The 21,321-nt window shown below is 35.8% G+C and overlaps 1 protein-coding gene across 1 annotated transcript in view; it reads right to left on the minus strand.

Moving 5' to 3' along the window:
• sprt (PDZ domain-containing protein sprite) overlaps window positions 1-21,321 on the minus strand; it is an 85,238-nt gene that overhangs the window by 2,031 nt on the left and 61,886 nt on the right. The window contains exons 5-7 of the mRNA XM_089103056.1: window positions 8,507-8,689; window positions 3,907-4,071; window positions 1,297-1,452 (exon numbers count right to left, since the gene is read on the minus strand). Of these exons, the coding sequence (XP_088959182.1) occupies window positions 1,297-1,452; window positions 3,907-4,071; window positions 8,507-8,689 (504 nt within the window). The remainder of the gene's footprint in view (window positions 1-1,296; window positions 1,453-3,906; window positions 4,072-8,506; window positions 8,690-21,321) is intronic.

Below are 21,321 nucleotides of genomic sequence, written 5' to 3' on the forward strand. Positions count from 1 at the left end.
AAAACACTTGATCCTGCTGAAAGTACAAGTAATTTTCTTTGAAAACTCTTACTCTTTTAATGTAATATAATGTTTGTGGCTACACTGTTTGTGGCTCTAATAGTATTTTATCACAATGATCTTATGTTAAATCACAAAAGATCCAACTCTTTAAAGTTTCTCATTCTCTTTGCCTATGCTAGACAAACACAAGAAGTACTAAGAAATAATACCTATTTTCTCAGTGCTATCTCCTCAAAACGCGTAAGAGATGTTTCTAAAAAGACACTCATTAACAGGAAAATTCTAGTTGATACTCCTTGAGATACTGATAGTTTGAACATGGAGATTATTTTTGTAATCATCTATTGAGCTTAGAAAAATAATTGAAGAATAATATAGCTCAAAGCATACCATCGTACCTCGATCAAACCTAACTTTTGGAAACGAACACTTCATCGAATTTATCTGCAGCAGCTAACAAGACTGGTTTGTAAGTAACAATAGATCAGGTCCGTGTACAGGGAGGCCTTGGAGCCCAGTCTTCATTCTCGACATTTCGGGATCTCAAGATTTTTACACGTAATTTCTGAAAATGTTTACGCAAACGCAACTTCCTTAAAAATGAACTCAAAAAAAGAAATATATACCAATAATACTATTCTGCGAATATGTGAACTATTTTTGTATTTGTTAGAAGTTGCAGGGTTTCCGCGCAAAGTATTCCATTAAAAACGAAATGAAGATAATAAAATTTTGGCTAATAGTTTTTATAAGAATCCTCCGTCGCAATCTCTTAGGAGTATTTTACCAACCATATATAAAGGTATGCTTCTAAACAAATTAATCATTTCCTTTTGATAGGACTAAAACTTGACTGGTTTCATTGCTAATTGTAACCCTTTTCAGTTAAGAGCCAATTCTCGAGGAGAGGATCCGCCGAAAACTTTATTAGACAATCAGGAGGAAATAAGAATAAATTGAATTAGGATATAGAAATAACCAAACATGCCTGGGAGGGAGGGGGAGGGGGAAGAACAAATTAAATACGGATATAAAGAATTGCAATGAAAATTTTTATCAAGAACAAGGAATGGAGGCAATGGGCCGTTACGGCCTGAGCCTGGGCTCAGTTTGATGGGTCCCCTCATAATAATGAAAATAAAGAACAGAAAATTAGTGCTGTTAGACGATTTGGAAGGTATTGTCCTTATTTAGGTTCTAATGCTGGACTTCGATGGTGGGCTTGTTGGAGTGCATTCACAAAGTCTGCCGGCTATACTTTGAAAGAGAGAGAGATAAAGGTCTGCTTGATACCTGTCACCCTTGGCTAAGCGTATTCCTTCTTCAGCGTTGCTTACAAATACTCCGTATCCTGATTCATCTGCAGCAAAGCGAACACAGGGTTTACTAGGGTTATAAACGAATTGTGAGTTTCGAATTTGATAAGCATCAGGATCATCCTTGATGAACCTATGAAATAAAACTTTTATTAGCCCATTTACAAGTAGTGTCAATTAAGTTTAACCTATATACAGTTACATACACACTATAACGTAAATACTGTATACAGCCTACATAGTCGTACTCAAAAATAGATTTCGTAAACCTTATTCAATTCGAAGACGAGGCTTCAGAGTCTTTTTCTAAGCGTAGTTTAATCACTAATTAAGTCTGCAGGCGTAGACATAATTTACTTCGCACCACAAAAGGGAAGAGAAAATAATTTAGAAAAATATAAAACCTAACGAAGGTGATTTTCGGCTCATCAACAAAACGAAAAGACAGAGCAGATATTTGAAAAAAAAAACTTCCGCTAAAAGAAGTGGAAGAAAGACTTCCTCAGTGCAAAAGAAGAAACTAAGCTTCCGAAGCAACCCAAGCAGAAAAAAAAATGATCGAAAAAAATAAACCACAAATGAGAGAAAATTCAAAAATCGGATCAGGCATGAGCTTTTTCTCTGTGAGTATGTGCACTGAAGTGATGATAGCAAGACAGCTAATTGATCTTCTTTAAAGACAAGATATACTAGTTTAATCGCTTTTTATCAAAATCATAAATAGGATTTATAAAAATATACTCAGTATCTGTTTAAAAAATGTCTTTGAGAATGCATTTTTCTATATTAATTGCTTCCCTATAGAGGTTTTTGTTAATTATGTGTCTTCATCTCGTCGCCTTTTGTCGTACGTGATGAATAGCCAGTGTCGTCTCTGATCGTGTTTATATTTACGTTATAGGAGGTAGGGAGAGTACCAATGACCGAGACCAAATGTAATCAGCATCTCTAGCTAAATAACTAAAAGGTAGACGTGTATATACTGTTTAATTCGAAACTCTATGCTTAAAATAGACAGAAGTCTTCTGTTTATGCATAGGTAAAATGTTATGGACTTTATAAACTATTAAGGACTATTATTTATGGACTGCGTTCACTTTGATGCACCCTCTTCTCCCTAAAAATTGTGCTTAAAAGAATAAAGGGTCCCTGTTTATGCGCTGGTAAATTGATATTATTCAATTTACAAAGGGTACTATTAATATTATTTAATACATTGTAAATATTTGTCCCTAAATTTAGGTTCCCGGACACTGGTTTACAGACCATATCTATTCGGTCTTTATCTGCTATATTTGCTTTAAAAGATATTTAAAAAAGGACTTGGGCTGATTTATAATAAGGAGCTCAAGAGACGTAGCCTCAGAACAATTGTTTTACTACAGTGACAGAGTGCCATCTTCGATTAGTCATTTCATTTTGACTTTTGGAACGCCTAAATATCTTGTTGATCGTCATTAACGATAGAAAATTTGCACCTTCAAGACACTATTGATCAGCAAATGTGTTTACATTGATGACTGGGTTTGTGGCAAACGAGAGTAGGGAAAAGCGACCGACGGGAGGAATTGTTCAATTCATAGAATCTAATAGCTCAATTGTGGGCATTAAATTAAAACTCAAAACACGTACAGTTCTCGGGGATTTATTAAAAAATTACACTTTTGAGGTTCTAAATGTTTAGTGTAGAAACATATTAATCTGTGTGTGTTGGGTGGATTGGGGCGTATTACGCGAGGCAGTCTTTTCACTTTCATTGTATTAAAACATTTATTACAAAATTGATGGTAACAAAGCTCAGCTTGAATGCAGTTACAATATGTGACCAGACGCCGAAGCAGAGAAATTCTAGTAATTATTTTGCATACAGGTAAGGTGACAGGATTTATTAGCTCCATCCCAGTTATTTAGGTTTTTTGCAGTAGCCTCTTTTGCGTGACGGCTCTAAATATTTATCACATAAATATTTGCAAATAGATCAAGAGCGATTTTAAATCTCACGATAGTGCTGAGAAAAAACGAACAATGTATTTCATTTTCTCTGCGAAAAAATGGGCCTGTAATCTGTTTTGTTTTTTGCTAAGCGTCTAAGATAACCTGATTTAACACGATACGCCTTTAGCTTTTCATGTAATCCTAAAAAATGAGCAGAATCTTTACTTGGTATTTCTTGAATGTTCCGCATGTTTGGGGTATAATGCATCTCATTCTGTCAGCGATGTACTTTGGGAGTTTTTTTTTCATTGAAAAATTCTTTTTTCCGGTATTTTTCTTACGAAATTGAAAAAACGACAAATTTACCCGTTCCCATAGATTTCTGTGAACTGACACCATTGAAGATGAGGACTAATCTTAGAGGCTAGTTTTACTTCTGAAGTAATATTGCTGTATAATGATTTTTTGATGATCGCAGTCTATTCTTGGTCCAAACCAAGCATCATACATAACAACTTTTGGAGTATATCACGATGAAGCACTTGTATTTAGAACTACATGCTCACCACGGATCCTAGAAAAAAGTTCATCTCCAGTCCCCCCCCCCCACTTTGTGTCAATTAAAACCCAGCAGAAAAAAAACTAAACGTACCTGTATATTGATAGTTTGGACTTAAGACTCTTTTCCAATCGACTTTCTGTCGACAGAACTTGAAGCAAGGTAGATTGTTCTTCTTTCAGACATCTGAGGTTATAGTCTTCATTTTTTAACCTATCCTGGATGTCCAAGGTAATGTTGTTGTCTTTAGAGCCTGATCTAAAAGCGGAAGGCTAAAATGAACAATTGCACACTAAGACACAATAAGAGAAGAAAAATATATCAAATCTTGCACTGCCTTAATCAACGATCTTTACATTCGTGGAAGCAGCAAGTGGGAACTTGAAGATTTCTTGAAGATAGGTCAAAAACTAACTTAATAATCATAAAAAAATAAAAAATAAAACAAATTTGGCTTTAAATCTGACTAGAATCTTAGAACCAATCAATCGAAGACCAAAAAAAAAAAAAAAAAAAAAAAAAAAAAAAAAAAAAAAAAAAAAAAAACAGAGTTTAACCCAACCTTTTTCAAAATGTTAACCTTCGAAGTTATTTGAAGGCTAATAAACAAAACTCAATGCAAAGTGGGCTAATTGTTATTCCTTCTGATGGTATTCAACATGAGTTCACATGAGTTTCACAAGTTCTCATGAGTTCACAAGTTCACAAGGTTACAGGAGTTCACAAGAGAACTCGTCTGAACGCTAATCTTGAGTTGAAAAAATCTCTATAGGAACAAATATTGTCGTAGTAATGCCACCACAGGTGGTACCGCAGAAAAAACTAGTTGCCACTATAACAACACAAAAATGGATTGAACGGGAGAGTCGAAAGCTCCATCAATGGATTTAGCACCTCTAGAAATCTTTTTATAGAAATATACTTTTGACAACCTGGATTATCAGAGTATCTTTTAATTTAGTTTAATAGCCCCCTAAACATTCCCTGAAAGTTTGAACTTAATACCCTTAGCCGTTCCTGTGATATTGGAGATTCACCCTGTTGACAACATGGATGCACATAGCGTCTTCTGGTTTGGTTCACCATCCCCCTAAACATGTCATGAAATTTTCAACTTATTACCCTTAGCCATTCCTGAAATATTGCATATACGACCTTTTGACAACATGGATGCACATATTGTCTGTTGTTTTAGTTCAGCATCAACTATCAACATTCGCTGAAAGTTTCAACACTAATATGCATGGCCGCACTTATTTTCGATTCTTGCGCTCATGTGAAGTCTTACAGTCGAGGAGAAGGGGAGAGGGTAGGGTAAATTTTCCCCAGGAGCCACAAAACCTAGGAACAGTCCTGATTAGGGCAAGCGGTGTTCCTCAAAATAGGCAGCAATATATAGCCAATAGAAATTGAAATCTTATATATGAAATCTAGGGTAATGCCTATAGTTAGAAAAATTTACCGGGTAATTCTGATGTGAAAAGGAAAGGATTATTGCCCTAATTTGTATATTTAAATTTTTACAACAGAGAAAAAACTTCCATAATTCTGAGAAGGAGGTGAAAAAAACATGAAGGGGTTGGACCAGACTAAAATATTTACCATTGAGTTCGTTATATTTTGAAATTACAGTTTCCAGTAATAAGATCCCAAAGCCAAAAACAGTTGAAATCGTGTTTGACCAAGGGTAGAACCTGAAAGTTTTTTTTTTTTTATTTCGTGTTTGACATTATTCCGCAGGATAACATATTGAACGACTGGTCATAAGAATTCACGAAAAACCTCATTCAAAAACCAAATCTTAAATTCTACGAAACCTTGTGACAAATTTTGTATGGGCAAGCGGTGGTGCTGCGGTGGCAAAAATTTGACAATGTGGTAATTCAAAAGTAGATAGCATTGGAGAAGTGAAAACACCATTCTTACGTTTAGCACGTCTAGAAATCTATATGTAAGGAATTTCTGCTCCTTTGCTCCTCAACTTAGAAAAATACAGAACCTTCTTTTTTTAATCTTAAAACACGCTGGACTACCCCATATCCCCTACCTTGTTACTATCTAAGCACTTTCCGTCTAAGCCCTATCTAAGCCAAGTCTATATTTGTACAGAGTTGAGCAGGCGTCATTAATCCCTGATCTACACTATTGGGACCCAATGCTTTTCTTGGGGCCATAACAATTTCAGTGACTTAAATAATATGAAAAGTTAATATTATGGCACAAAAAGACAACTGCTGTATTGACATTTTGACTGCAAAATTCCGATGTTTTTGGGAGATTTATTTCCCGAAGTATGCAATGTGAATTTAAGCGACATTATGACGCAGAAAGACAACTGCCGTACTGACATTTTGACTGAAAAATTCCGGCGGTTTTGGAAGATTTATTTCCCGGAAAATGCAATGTGAACTTAGGCGACATTACGACGCAGAAAGACAACAGTCGTATTGACATTTTGACTGACAAATTCCGACGTTTTTGCAAGATTTATTGCATTTTATCATAGGTTCTGAACAAAAATATTGGTTCAAAAACTCGTATAACGTTGAGGCAACAGACTCAGTCTATTTGTGCCATAAGGAATCAAAAGCGAATCCAGGATCATTTTTTTTTGGGGGGAGGGGGCAAACCCAGCAACCCCCCTGCCCTGGATATGGGTATGTAGGGACCTACATTGGATTTTTATATTTTCCACGTCATCCACCTATCATTAAAGTTTAAATCCCCTTCAAAAAACAAAAAAATGCTACACATGTTTGCAGAGGGTGCATTTCTTAAAAATTGGCTTGAATTACCCACAAACATAATTTGGGTAGCTTGGACAGGGGTGCATCCAGGATTATATTTGGGGAAGATTTTTTTTGTGGGGGAGGGTTACAAGAAACACTTTTAAAAACATATCAAAATTTGTTTATATACGTTTTTACTGCGTTTTACGAGTCGAATAGAGTTTCAGGGGGAACAAAATCCTGAAACCCCACCCACTGGATATATATATATATATATATATATATATATATATATATATATATATATATATATATATATATATATATATATATATATATATATATATATATATATATATATATATATATATATATATATATATATATATATATATATATATATATATATATATATATATATATATATATATATATATATATATATATATATATATATATATATATTTCCCGGATTTATTTCCCGGAGTATGCGATGTGAATTTAGGCGACATTACGACGGAGAAAAACAACTGCCGTATTGACGTTTTGACTGAAAAATTCCGACGTTTTTGGGCAGATTTATTTCCCTGAGTATGCAACTTGAATTTAGGCGACATTACGACGCAAAAAGACACCTACCGTATTGATATTTGAACTGAAAAATTCCGACATTTTTGGGAGATTTATTTCCCAGAGTATAAAATGTAAATTTAGGCAACATTATGACAGAAAGACAACTACCGCATTGACATTTTGACTGAAAAATTCCGACGTTTTTGGGAGATTTGTTTCCCGGAGTATGCAATGTGAATTTAGGCGAGATTACGACGCAGAATGATAACTGCCATATTGACATTTTGACTGAAAAATTCCGACGTTCTTGGGAGATTTATTTCACGGAGTATGCAATGTGAATTTAGGTGACATTAAGACACATAAAGACAACTGCCGTATGGACATTTTGACTGAAAAATTCCGACGTTTTTGGGAGAATTCTATCCTGGAGTATGAAATGTGAATTTAGGCGAAATTACAACGATGAAAGACAGCTGCCGTATTGACATTTTGATTTATGAATGTAGGTGACATTAAGACACAGAAAGACAATTGCCGTATGGACATTTTGACTGAAAAATTCCGACGTTTTTGGGAGATTTCTATCCCGGAGTATTAAATGTGAATTTAGGCGACATTACGACGATGAAAGACAACTGCCGTATTGACATTTTGACTGACAAATTCTGACGTTTATGGGAGATTTATTTCCCGGAGTATATAATATGAATTTAGGAACATTACGACGCAGAAAGACAACTTCCGTATTGACATTTTGACTGAAAAATTCCGACGTTTTTGGGATATTTATTTCCCGGAGTATACAATGTGAATTTAGGCGACATTACGACGCAGAAAGACAACTGCCGTATTGACATTTTGACTGACATACCGACGTTCTGGGAGATATATTTATTTCTGGAATGTGTTTATTCAGGTAGGAAGAATCGGGTATATAGCCAGGGAGTAGGGCTCATGAAGAATAAGAAAGTTTTGAAGCCTTGCTTAGACTAGGAATTTTAATAATACAGTTCTGGTTGTGTGCTTTACGGCAAACAATGCGAGGTATCATTCATAGAGTATTTGCCTGACATTATCACTAGTAAACTGAGCCAGTCCGTAAGAGGTAGTTCTGCAGGGAAGTTAATTGTTAAACATCTATCAGTTCCTTTTGGTGTTTGAAGAAATATAAACACGGAACTACCTGTGTATAGAGTATGTCAAAATCTCATAATAATTATCTTATTTTATCTTTCTTGGTCTAGATACACAGACGGAATTTTTATTTAGAGGGATGAGCGTAACAGTATTTAAGCCAAAGATTTGGCTTAAATACTACTCTATCCACGATTTTCCCCTCCAGTAACAGACCACACACAGCCAAAAAAATTCAAAAGTTGAAAAGTCACCTTTCAGAGTATTCTAAGCTTTCCAAAGTCATTCGGATGGCATTTAATGCGAGACGCCTCCTCTCTGTTTCTAGTTGTGATCTAGCCAAATACTGCAACATCAAGCTTCGATCACTCTCCTCGCTTCCTTCTATACTGTTAGCCGTCCTATCACTCAATTCTTTGGCTGATACAGTACACGGTCTGAAAATGATGGAAACAGTAGAGAAATCTTACAGTAAAATTATATTTACCTTTTTAAATGGACAATTGCATTTTATCATAGGTTCTAAACAAAAATATTGATTCAAAAACTCGTATAACGTTGAGGCAACAGACTCAGTCTATTTGTGCCATAAGGAATCAAAAGCGAATCCAGGATCATTTTTTTTTTTGGGGGGGGGGGGGCCCCCAAACCCAGCAACCCCCCTTCCCTGGATATGGGTATGTAAGGACCTACATTGGATTTTTATATTTTCCACGTCATCCACCTATCATTAAAGTTTAAATCCCCTTCAAAAAAGAAAAAAATGCTACACATGTTTGCAGAGGGTGCATTTCTTAAAAATTGGCTTGAATTACCCACAAACATAATTTGGGTAGCTTGGACAGGGGTGCATCCAGGATTATATTTGGGGAAGATTTTTTTATGGGGGAGAGTTACAAGAAACACTTTTAAAAACATATCAAAATTTGTTTATATACGTTTTTACTGCGTTTTACGAGTCGGATAGAGTTTCAGGGGGAACAAAATCCTGAAACCTCACCCACTGGATATCTATATATATATATATATATATATATATATATATATATATATATATATATATATATATATATATATATATATATATATATATATATATATATATATATATATATATATATATATATATATATATATATATATATATATAAAATATATATATATATATAATATATATATATATATATATATATATATATATATATATATATATATATATATATATATATATATATATATATATATATATATATATATATATATATATATATATATATATATATATCAAGGGCGGATCCAGGATTTTTTTTTCGGGGGGGGGGGGTTTACTAATTTTTGACTCAGTTTTCGATTAATTTTACTGATTGTTACCTAGGTTTTACTAATTTTCGACTTATTTTCGACTCGGTCAAAAAATTTCGGGGGGGGGGGTTTAAACCGGGCCCCCCCTGGATACGACGCTGATGCACGCGCGCGCGCGCGCGCGCGCGCGCGCGCGCGCGCGCGCGCGCGCGCGCGCGCGCGCGCGCGCGCGCGCGCGCGCGCGCGCGCGCGCGCGCGCGCGCGCGCGCGCGCGCGCGCGCGCGCGCGCGCGCGCGCGCGCGCGCATATATATATATATATATATACATATATATATATATATATATATATATATATATATATATATATATATATATATATATATATATATATATATATACCTTTACCCCCAAAAACAAACCTTGCCCCCGAAAAAATACCTTTGGAGAGTTTCGACATGAAGCACTCCTTTAAGTATTGCCTAAACTTCTGGTTTCTGTATATGCGACAAAAAGTTCTATTCAGCGCGATTTTTTGTGCTTTGAGGGGAGAATTAGTTCGGTTTGGACCGCAGCCCCAAGTTAAAAATGTATAACTGACAGTTTTTGCGTTATGCACAAGACACACTTCTGTGTCTCTTGTTTGGCAAAACACAATCCTTCAAAATACCGTATCAATACTCGCTACTGTTTACCAGTACTGATTAAAAATCGATTGTGTCTAGTTTTTACTACGTATTTAACGAAATATACTACATAGAGGATTTGTTAGAATGTAGAAAGCAAGATCCAGGAAAAGTTAAATGAAGTTTTAATTACCCCAAAAATTCAAAAATCATGTTTCCAGCTATAATATTAATGCCAACGGTACTTGTCTGAATGTCTGTTAAACAGAACACACTCAAGAATTACGCTGTCTAAGATCTGACAAAAACCGGCTTACCTCTCGGGAATCGGCTGATTTGCTTATTTTGAGTGAGAAAACTACGATTTAGGTATATTTTAATTAAAGATTTAATATGTAGATGCAGTTAGGGGATAGGTTAAGTTAGTTATTTAATACAAGCCTGCTTTCCTAATTCTTTGTCGTAGTTTCCACAACTTTGTAAAGTATTACAGGTATAATATCATCATGTTTAGGTATATTTTATTTTGGTATAATTCACTTCTTGGGCGTGTTCCATTTAACAGACAAGCAGCATGCCAACAGAAAAAAAAACTAATAAAAATAAACGTTCTTTTCTTAAGCGCTGCCTTGTATCTTAACTCAGACTTAAAGCCTTATCCTGCGTTCTTCGCGGCCTACTTTCCATAATTCTTTGTCGTAGTTTCCATAATTTTGTTTCTAAAGTATTAAAGGTATATTATCATCATATTTTAGGTATAAATTCATTAGGATTAACCTAACTTCACTTCTTGGTCGTGTTCCGTTTAACAGACAAGCAAAACAGAAGAAATTAATAAAAATAAACGTTCTTTTTTCTTTTCTTCTTAAGCACTGCCTTCTATCTCAACCCCGACTTAAAATCTTATCCTTTGGCAAATTCCTCAGACCTCCGGTTCCATAATCGATCATCGGTGTATATCGACTGATTGGAAAGATCGTTAATCATCTAATAAAGTAACAAACAAGTTAGCCAGATCAATTCACTGGCGTTTTAACATATTCATTTTCTCATTATCATGGTAAAATAAAGGATCACAATCTAATCCTGTTGAATGAATATCAAGAAGGGTATATCAACAGGGGTCTAATACCTGCTGCTGATGCTGACTCACAAAAATAAATTTATGAAAATTCGGATTTGAAAAAGCTAATGAATATTCAGGCCAAGTAAAATTTTATAGACCAGCCTTTAGGTATTAGGGCTTAGGTTTTTAAAGACCAGCCCTAATACCTTCAATTTGATGCCTTTCAAACCATGAAAAATTCAGATATAGAACCAAAATTCCTTACTTTTTTTTTTCTGAGGGTGCTTATTTCGACAGCAAATAAGCAAAGGCAACTCTACCAGAATACAACTAAACACGCAGGCTACACCCCATGAATGACAACTCAACATAGACAACTCTACAGTAGCTTTGTTATGATCTGACAAAGTTATATGGAAAACTCTGGGAAAGCCAATTTCGACGGCCATTCAGGGCCGATCATATCAAAGTGTAGGTATTTTTTTTTTCTGAGGATGCTTATTTCGACAGCAAATAAACAAAGGCAACTCTACCAGAATACAACTAAACACGCAGGCTATACCCCATGAATGACAACTCAACATAGACAACTCTACAGTAACTTTGTTATGATCTAACAAAGTTATATGGAAAACTCTGGGAAAGCCAATTTCGACGGCCATTCAGGGCCGATCATATCAAAGTGTAGGTATTTTTTTTTTTTGCACCAAGTTTAAGAACCTATTTTTACTATTAGAAATAAAAATTTTCGTTATAGCATCATTCAGGTAAATGGACAAAAAAATAATCCCCAAGATCATGTAAGTGGACTAATTATGTTGGTATTAGGGCTACCATCTAAGTGAAATCTAATTGTATAGACGATAATATAGACATCTATACAGAATTTATTTGTATAGACATCTATACTTGTATAGACATCAAAACAGGGGAAGGAAGGTAGTGCTTCAAAAAAAAGTAAAGTTAAAAAAAAAACTCCATTAAACCAAAAATGAACAAACATAGAATTAAATAATCTACCAAGCATACAACTACCACAAATCAGTATTAATAAATAAATGAAACCCAAAACAAACAGAAATTAAAAATAAGTCAAACTCAAAACGAGCAGAAATTAATCTGAGTAGGGTTCTAAACCTTATGCTTTCTAAAAGCTATAATATAATTTGTACATTACTGAAAAAAAATTCAAATTAATTTACTGAAAGAATGTGCATTGACAGTTTAATATACATATGCTGATATTTATTCTTTAAAATCTTAATTATTTTTTTTCTTAAAGTTATAAAAGTGAAAACATTAAAAAGAATTTTTCAGTAAAGTACCAACTATATTCTAGCTTTTAGAAAGCATAGGGTTTAGAAGAAACCCTACTGAGAATAATTTCTGCTCGTTTTGAGTTTGACTTGCTTCAATTGCTGTTTCTTATGGATTTCATTTATTTATTGATACTGATTTGTGGTAGTTGTATACTTGGTAGATTATTTGATTCTATTTTTTTTTTTTTTTGGTTTGGCAACTGCCCCTCACAGACCTCGCTTTGCCCCTCCCCCAGACCCCGTTTGCCCCCTTCCCCAGCTGAAATTTAGTTTCTTCAAAAATCTTGTCAAAACGAAAATAAGCCTGCATAATTAAAGCATCTACGCCAACGGGCCAGTTTTCTTTAATATATCTTTACCTTTATGGTACTATATGGCTCATTTTTCAGTTTTCACTGTCATTTTCACTCGATTTGGGAAAATTAGCCGCAACTTTGCGGCTAAGTTCTTTACTTTTTTTTGAAAAACTTATTTTGTGCAAAAAGTTTTTTGATTAATTTCTGTTTGTTTTATATTGACATGGTCTTTTTCGGGGAGAAAGACTGAGCCTCTTCTGAAGTTAAACAACCATCCCTTCCACAAGAACATTAAATACCCCCTGGACATGGGGGTAGGGAGGGGGGGCAGGGGACAGCTTCCCCCCCCTCCCTAGACCTTCAAATTTACATTAGATATGGCTGAAAAAGCAGATGGTTTGGAAAAAGCAGTTGATAAAACTCCATCACACTATCGACTGCCCCCCCCTAGACAATATGCTGCCTAATGCTGCCTACGCCCATGCCCCTGGGCATAACGTACAGCCCGCTGCCCCTAATCTCTGGGGTTTTATTCAACCCCAAAAGCCTTGTTATATGATAATAAGATTGTTTCGAATAGAATGGCTATCTTAAAATTTCTATTAGACGCATTTCGAGACAATAGGACGTGTATGTAGGGTGGAGGGGGTAGCTGATTACAGATACCTCTGATCACTTTGACTCTTAAAAAGAGCAATAAAGCGTCCGATTACCAATCCAATGAGCCCACTCCGAAGTTTATATGACCAAACTTTCTATAAAAACCCTATATGTCCCCAGGGCATAACTTACAACCATAACATAGTATAACTTATAACTTAAAAACCCTATATGTCCCCAGGGCATAACTTACAACCCCTGTCCTGAGGGCTGGGGGGATTAATTATCCCCAAAGACATAATTTCAAGACCTTTCTGATGGGCTGAAAAAAAATGGTTATATCAAAATTTGCCCTCTGATCACGTTCGACTAATATAAAAGGCACTAGTCTCTCAATTTTCAATCGAATGAGCCCTTTTTGAGCCTGCTACGACAAAACTTTCTATAAGAACCTAATATGCCCCAAGGGCATAACTTACGACCCTTGTCCTGAGGTATATGGGGGGAGAGTTTTCATCCTGAAAGACATAAGTTCCAGACCTTTCAACTACGTTGAACAAAATGACCATATCAAAATGCTGACCGGATATGTTTGGGGACATGATGGGTGGGGGGCAGTTGATTCTCCCTACGATTACTTCCGACTATTAAAAAGGGAATAGCCCTCTAAATTTCCAATCGAAAGAGCCCTTTTTGAAGTTTTTACGACAGCACTTTCTATAAAAACATTATATGCCCCAGGGCATAACTTACAACCTTAGCTGTGAGGGGGTTGTCATACTCTAAAACATAATTTCCGGACCAATCAACTACGTTCAACAGAATTGCTATATCAAAATATTGATCAGAAGTGTTTGGGGAAATGATGGGCGTGGGGGGCATTCACCATGCGATCATGTTTGACTATAAATAAGGGCACTAGCCCTCTCAGTTCACAATTGAATGAGTCCTTTTTGAAGTTTCTACGACAACGCTGTCAAAGACCTAATTTCCAGAACTTTCAACTACGTTAAACAAAATGTCATTTTGATTGGATGTGTTTGGGGAAATGGTGGGCGTGAGAGGGGCGTTAGTTACCCTCCAATCAATTTCGACTATTAAAAAGGGCAATAGCCTTCTCAATTTTCAATTAAATGAGCCCCTTTTAAAGTTTCTACAACAACGGTATCTATAAGAGCCTTATATGCCCCCAGGACATTACTTTAAACCTTTACCCTGGGGGCTCTGGGGGGTTTGTCATCCTCAAATACATAATTTTCAGAACCGTCAACTACGTTGAACAAAATGGCTATCTCAAAATTTTGATTGGATGTGTTTGGGGAAAAGGTGGGCGTGAGAGAGGGGTTAGCTGCCCTCCAATCACTTTTGACTATAATAAGGCACTAGCCCTCTTAATTTCCAATCTAATGAGCCCTTTTTGAAGTTTCTACGACAACGCTATCCATAAAAGCCTTATATGCCCCCAGGGCATAACTTACTACCCAGGCCCTGAGGGCTGTGGGGGGACTGTCCTCCTCAAAAACATAATTTCCATGTGGAAATCAACGAGTTGAACAAAATGGCTATCTCAAAATTTTGATTGGATGTGTTTGGGGAAATGGTGGGCGTGAGAAGGGCGTTAGTTGCCTTCCAATCACTTTCGACTATTAAAAAGGTTCGAACACTGGAATGTTTTATTTTAGTTATGGTGACTGTAACCTGTTTTATTTAAATTATATTAGAAAATCAACATGATAAATCTAACCGTGAGAGGGGGGCTAGTTGCCCTCCAATTACTTTCGACTATTAAAAAGGACACTAGCCCTTTCAATTTCCAATCGAATGATCCCTTTTTCAAGTTTCTACGACAAAGATTTCAATGCAAAGCTTATATGCACCCAAGGCATAACCTACATCCTTAGCCCTGAGGGCTCTGGGACGAGTGTCATACTCAAAGACCTAATTTCCAGATTTTTTCAACTACGTTGAGCAAAATGGCTATCTGAAAATTATGATCGGAAGTGTTTGGGGAAATGGTGGGCCTGAGAGGGGGTTTAGTTACCCTCCAATCAATTTCGGCAATTAAAAAGGGCAGTGTCCCTCTCAATTTCCAATTAAATGAGCCCCTTTTGAAGTTTATACGACAACGGTATCTATAAGAGCCTTATATGCCCCCAGGTCATAACTTACAACCCTTACCGTGAGGTCTGTAGGGGGTTTGTCATCCTCAAATACATAATTTTCAGAACTTTCAACTACGTTGAACAAAATGGCTATCTCAAAATTTTGATTGGATGTGTTTGAGGAAAAGGTGGGCGTGAGAGAGGGGTTAGGTGTCCTCCAATCACTTTTCACTATTAAAAAGGGCACTAGCCCTTTGAGTTTCCAATCGAATGAGCCGTTTTTGAAGTTTCTATGTCAAAGCTTTCTATAAAAACCTTATATACCCCCAGGGCATAACTTACAACCCGGACCCTGAGGGCTGTGGGGGCAGTGTCTTCCTTAAGAACATAATTTCTATGTGGAAATCAACTACGTAGAACATAATGGCTGTCTCAAACTTTGATTGAATGTGTTTGGAGAAATGATGGGCGTGGAAGGGGTGTTAGTTGCCTTCCAATCACTTTCGACTATTAAAAAGGGCATTAACCATTCCAATTTCCAATCGAATGAGCCCTTTTCGAAGTTTCTACGATATACGAAGTGCCCTGGTCTAGAAAAAAGATAAGTAATACATTGTGCAAACATCGTTCTTTACTTCAGCGCTATTGCGCTGCCTCTGACTTTGAACTGAGAGATTATCTAAAATTTTCAGGAATAACTCTAGGTTCAATTCATAAATCAAATTTTTTGATAATACCCTAAAGGAATTACTGCATTTTTCATACCTATATCTACATACTTTTTATAATGTTAAAAGTACTATTTTGATTTTCGTATGTAAAATGATGTTAAAAACATTTGCTACTACAGTGCTATAGAAAAACGCAGTTTTTCATAAAAAACTGATTATATTTTAAAAACTCTTCTGTTTTAAATTACAAAAGGCACTAGATGTAGCAATTTCCATTAAAATAAGCTATTAAACAACTCTCTACGATGTTCCAGTGCCCAGCTATCTGCGGGAAAAAGAAAACAAAAAGATGCCGTTGATGCAGAATTCATTGTTATTCAAGCCAAGGGACAGTTAGTTTTCTATATAGGGAAGCTGGACAAGGGGTTCTAATAATGTGATTCTTTTTTTTATCTGACTCTAGTTTTAGGAGTTATGGGCTATTTTAGTTTTTACTATGAGACGTGATCGTCTCTTACTAGGTTGCTAACTACCGCGGCAACCAAGATATAACCTTCATATAACCTTTTAGTTTATATAATAATATAATTTGGGCTATATATTTGCATATTAGGTGGGATGGGATAAATTATATGGACAGCGCCCCTAATCTAATCTAACCTACCCCCCCCCCCTAATGTGCAAATATATAGCCCAAATTATACAACTCCAATGCATTCTGTCTAAGTCTAATGCATTGTATCATCCGTAACTTGTTTTTGTAGCTATGAAACCCGTGGTTTCCAGAGATGTAACCTAAGCGTAATTCTTGAGTGTGTTCCATATTATTAACAAGTACCATCATATCTACCTTAATGTGTACGCTCGGCCAAGTGAGTTTGCATGAATTTGTATAGGACGGCCAGTATTCGAGGAGAGGGGGTGTAGCCCTATAAGTAATTTGGACTAAAATTATACCCAAACAACTGCAAGAAGGCGTTTAAGCTCATCTGCGGATACAACTTCTCAAAAATCTATCGTTCTATGGCCTGATAGCTTCAGGTGAGCCTATGATACAGTCAGGGGCATAATTTATTATAGGGCAGGGTTGCAACTTCCCCCCATAACCCCAGTTTCCCCCTCTCCCGGCTAAAATTTACTGTCTTCAAAAATCTTGTCCAAACTAAGATAGGCCTACACGATTCAAGCATCCCCAGAAACAGATCAGTTTTCTTTAGTATACCCTTGCCTTTACGGTACTATATGACTCATTTTTCATTTTTCACTTGGTCATTATCGCTTGACTCGGGAAAATCGGCTCCTACTTTGCCCCCCTCTCCAGGATGATGACGAATTTAGGCCCTGAATATTTAAATATTCAAATTTACTTTTTTCAACCAAGTTGCCTGCTATAACATGCTTATTAATTTGGAAAGTTTTTTCACAAGGTATAAAAGCTACTTTGAAAAATGAATGCCTGTATAATTGAATATAAAAATGGCAAAAATGAAGCTGTAGATACTGGGGAAAAAAAATCTGAACAACCTGATAGGATATCTAAAAAATCTCTATCTGAAAATAGCCGCAAAATTTTTGAAGGGTTCTTGTCAAAATCTCGTGCCTCTAAACTTAGTGGGGGATGTGTCCCCATTTATTTATTTTTTTTTTTCTGCAAGCCGATCGAACATACGCCACAGGCAAATTGTCTGTATGTTCAAATAATATCGTCAAAGAAATCTACGATCGTTAGGGAACAGAAGCGCGCTATTTTTTAACAAACCTCGTAGGCCTGAGAAAGTGACTTCTTACTTGTCAATCTCGATTATTTTAAGCTAAAATAGTAGCATATGTGAATTCTTATGAGCTGTAGCTCAGATGTTACATGTCCCTTTGTTCGACTAAAGTTCAAAACTAGAATAATGTAAAAATAAAGTCAAAGAAAATATTCATCAATTTTGTGCCGCAATATAGGTTTCCGTCTTTTGGTGCTCAATAAAATAAAAGTTTGCTGAGTCAACATTCTTGCAAAATTTGACTCATAAAAAAAAGAAAAAGCAAACCTTTGCTAAATATAACTGAGCCTCGAGAACCTAAACCACAAGAGGATTGCAAAACTTTGATTAAAAGACCAACTCAGAAGCTGAAGCTATGTCGAAGCAGGTAGTTAATAAAGGTTTGGTTTGTCGTAGGATGGCATTAGTAGAAATGACACAACTTAAAAATAAAGGACGAAGAATGACGATCATATGGAATATATGAGAAATTGAAAGAAAAACTGTAAATGCACGGTTTTTCTGTGGGGGTCAGTTGGACGGTTCACAGAATCAAAGTGTACGTGGAAAACATACTTTATTTGATAATTTGAATATAAGGGGTCCAAGAATTTGAAAAAATAAAGGATTTCATAGGGGAGGGGCCACCCTTTCCAGCCCATTTGCCTGTCAACTAGACAATACATATATTGAATCCATAAACCATTTATTCTTATTCTTATCAATTTATTATAGTTTATTTATTCTGATTAAAAATAGAGATTTTCAATTTTGGTCTCATGTAATTTCTTTGGCCAGCCTGATTATTGGGCATAATTAGAAGCAGTTGTTTAGTTTCACCTGGAGCTTCGTCAATCATACACAAAAAAAAGGGGAAAAAAAGAGACAAAATTGGAGCAGATCATCATAGTATTTAGTTAGGATAACAATCAGAATATTGATTAACGATGCCATTCTTCATTGCAAAGCTGTCATATTTGAGGTTTTGTGAAATCTTCGGTTGACTGCCCCGCGCTAAAACCTCATAAAAAATAATCAGCAATTCGTAGAAAATGATTCATTCACATAGAGCTTTAATAGCTTTTATTATGTTTTTGCACGAAAGGTACACTGAAGTGTAACTGCTATTTTCTTTCTTTTCAGCTGTCTTTGAACGGTACATGTTGGTGAATCAGAATCAGAGAGCTAGTGAAAATTGGACTAATTTCAAAATGATCGTAAACGAGTATGTGTTTCTTCTTTTAGCACAGTTTAAATAAACAAACAAAACAAAATCAGTTATTATCAGAGTCAACACAGTAGCGTTGATTAAGTAGATAGTAATCAGATTAAGTAGATAGTAAATCAGAGTCAACACAGTAGCGTTGATTAAGTAGATAGTAATGTGTCTTTCGTTTATTTTTCTCCCGGTCACTTGTGTAGAAGGGATGGCTGTAGAAACTTAGGTTCATTCTATCAGAAAATCAAAATTCTTTCCAGTGTAATTTTAACGGCCAAAACTTATTAGAAGGCAAAGAGCTCCCTCCCATTTCTTTTTTGTTGTGGGCACCCTCAAATCATTGGCTCTTGGTGTCAGATAGAAATATCAAGTAGTCATTTAGGGGATTTTTGACCCATCCATAGACCCCGTAATTATGCAACTGGGTCATTCTTCACAGATACGTTTTAGTAGAAAAGGTGGGCATGTTGCGCGTGTTAAAACTGGAACCATTCAAAAAAAATTATATCTTTGTAACAGGATGCACAAATTGGACCAGTAACAGCTCTAATATCCCCCTCCTTGATATTAAATACAAATTTCAGATCGAATCGCCACTCCTTCACCACCAACCTTTATGCATAAAGGTGGAAATGTTGCACCTTCGTTAAATCAGTATCATAAAGGGACTCTCAATCAAACAGTTGGTGGTAACGAACTGTATGTAAGGAGCGACCCGGCTAAATGGTAACCGAAACTCTAGAAAACGGGGTTTTGATACCAATAGATACATCAAAAGAATCAAATTTTAATGCTGATTTCAAATATATACTTTTCATCAACTTTAATCCTCCCCATCAAAAGTTTCGTGCCTGAAAAAATTTTACTGATTTTCGAAAAAAGGGGAAAAGACCCACTAAAATTTACAGAACCTTAATGAAAATCACACCATCATATTCAGCGTATCAGAGAACCCTACTGTAGAAGTTTCAAGCTCATATCTACAAAAATTCGGAATTTTGCATTTTTTGCAAGAAGAAAGATCACGGATGCGTGTTTATTTATTTTTTTATTATTTTATTTTCCCAGGGGTGATCGTATCCACCCAGTGGTCCTAGAATTTCGTGGGAGGACTTATTGAAACGGAAATCAAACGTTCTAGTGCCCTTTTTAAGGGACAAAAAAAATGGAGGGCAACTAGGCCCCCTCCCACGCTCTTTTTTCCCAAAGTCACCTGATCGAAATTTTGAGATAGCCATTCTGTTCAGCATGGTTGAAAATTTGATAACTATGTCCTTTAGGATGACTTAATCCCCCGAAGTCCCCGGGGGTGGGCTGAAAATTATGAACTTTACCCAATGTTAACATATATTATTGGTTATTGGGAAGTATACAGACATTTTCAGGGGGGATTTTTTCTGGTAGTATGGGGGTGGGTAGGTAGGGGGTTATGTGGGAGGATCTTTTCATGAAGAAAGTTTTCATGGGGGAAGGGACATTGCTATGAAGATCAGAAATTAAATCTAAAAAAAAAACAAGTCTTCCAACTGAAAATAAGGAGCAACATCAAAACTGAAAACGAACAGAAAATATTACGTGTATGATTGGGTTCACCCCCTAGTCAATACCTCGCTCTTTACGCTAAAGTTTTTTAGTACTTTCATAAGTGCTACTTATTCTCATTAAACGTCCTTTGTGATTACGGGGTCATTTTTAAAGAATTGGAACAAAATTCGAACTTTAGCTTAAAGAGCAAGTTATTGACTAGAGGGCGAGCCCCTAATATACGTATTAAAAAATATGAATATAGAAGTTCGTTACGTAAGTTAATTCGTAAGTTACGTATATTTATTACTAATAAAAACGTTCGTAAATAAAATTAAACAGTTTCGAGAAAGCCATTTAACCAAATAAAAGTAAAACTAATATGCAAATTTTGTTTTAATTATTCATGTACGGTGAGCCAAAATCAAAACCTGCATTAATTCAAAAACGTTCAAAAATTAAATAAAAAAAACAAGTTTTTCTCAACTGAAAGTAAGGAACAACGTTAAAATTTAAAACGAACAGAAATTATTCCGCATATGAAAGGAGCTGTCCCCTGATCAACGCCTCGCCCTTTAAGCTACAGTTTGACTT

The sequence above is a fragment of the Artemia sp. Qi Xiang Cuo genome, chromosome 17 (genome assembly GCF_049724085.1).
Source record: "Artemia sp. Qi Xiang Cuo chromosome 17, ASM4972408v1, whole genome shotgun sequence".
Lineage (NCBI taxonomy): Eukaryota > Metazoa > Arthropoda > Branchiopoda > Anostraca > Artemiidae > Artemia > Artemia sp. Qi Xiang Cuo.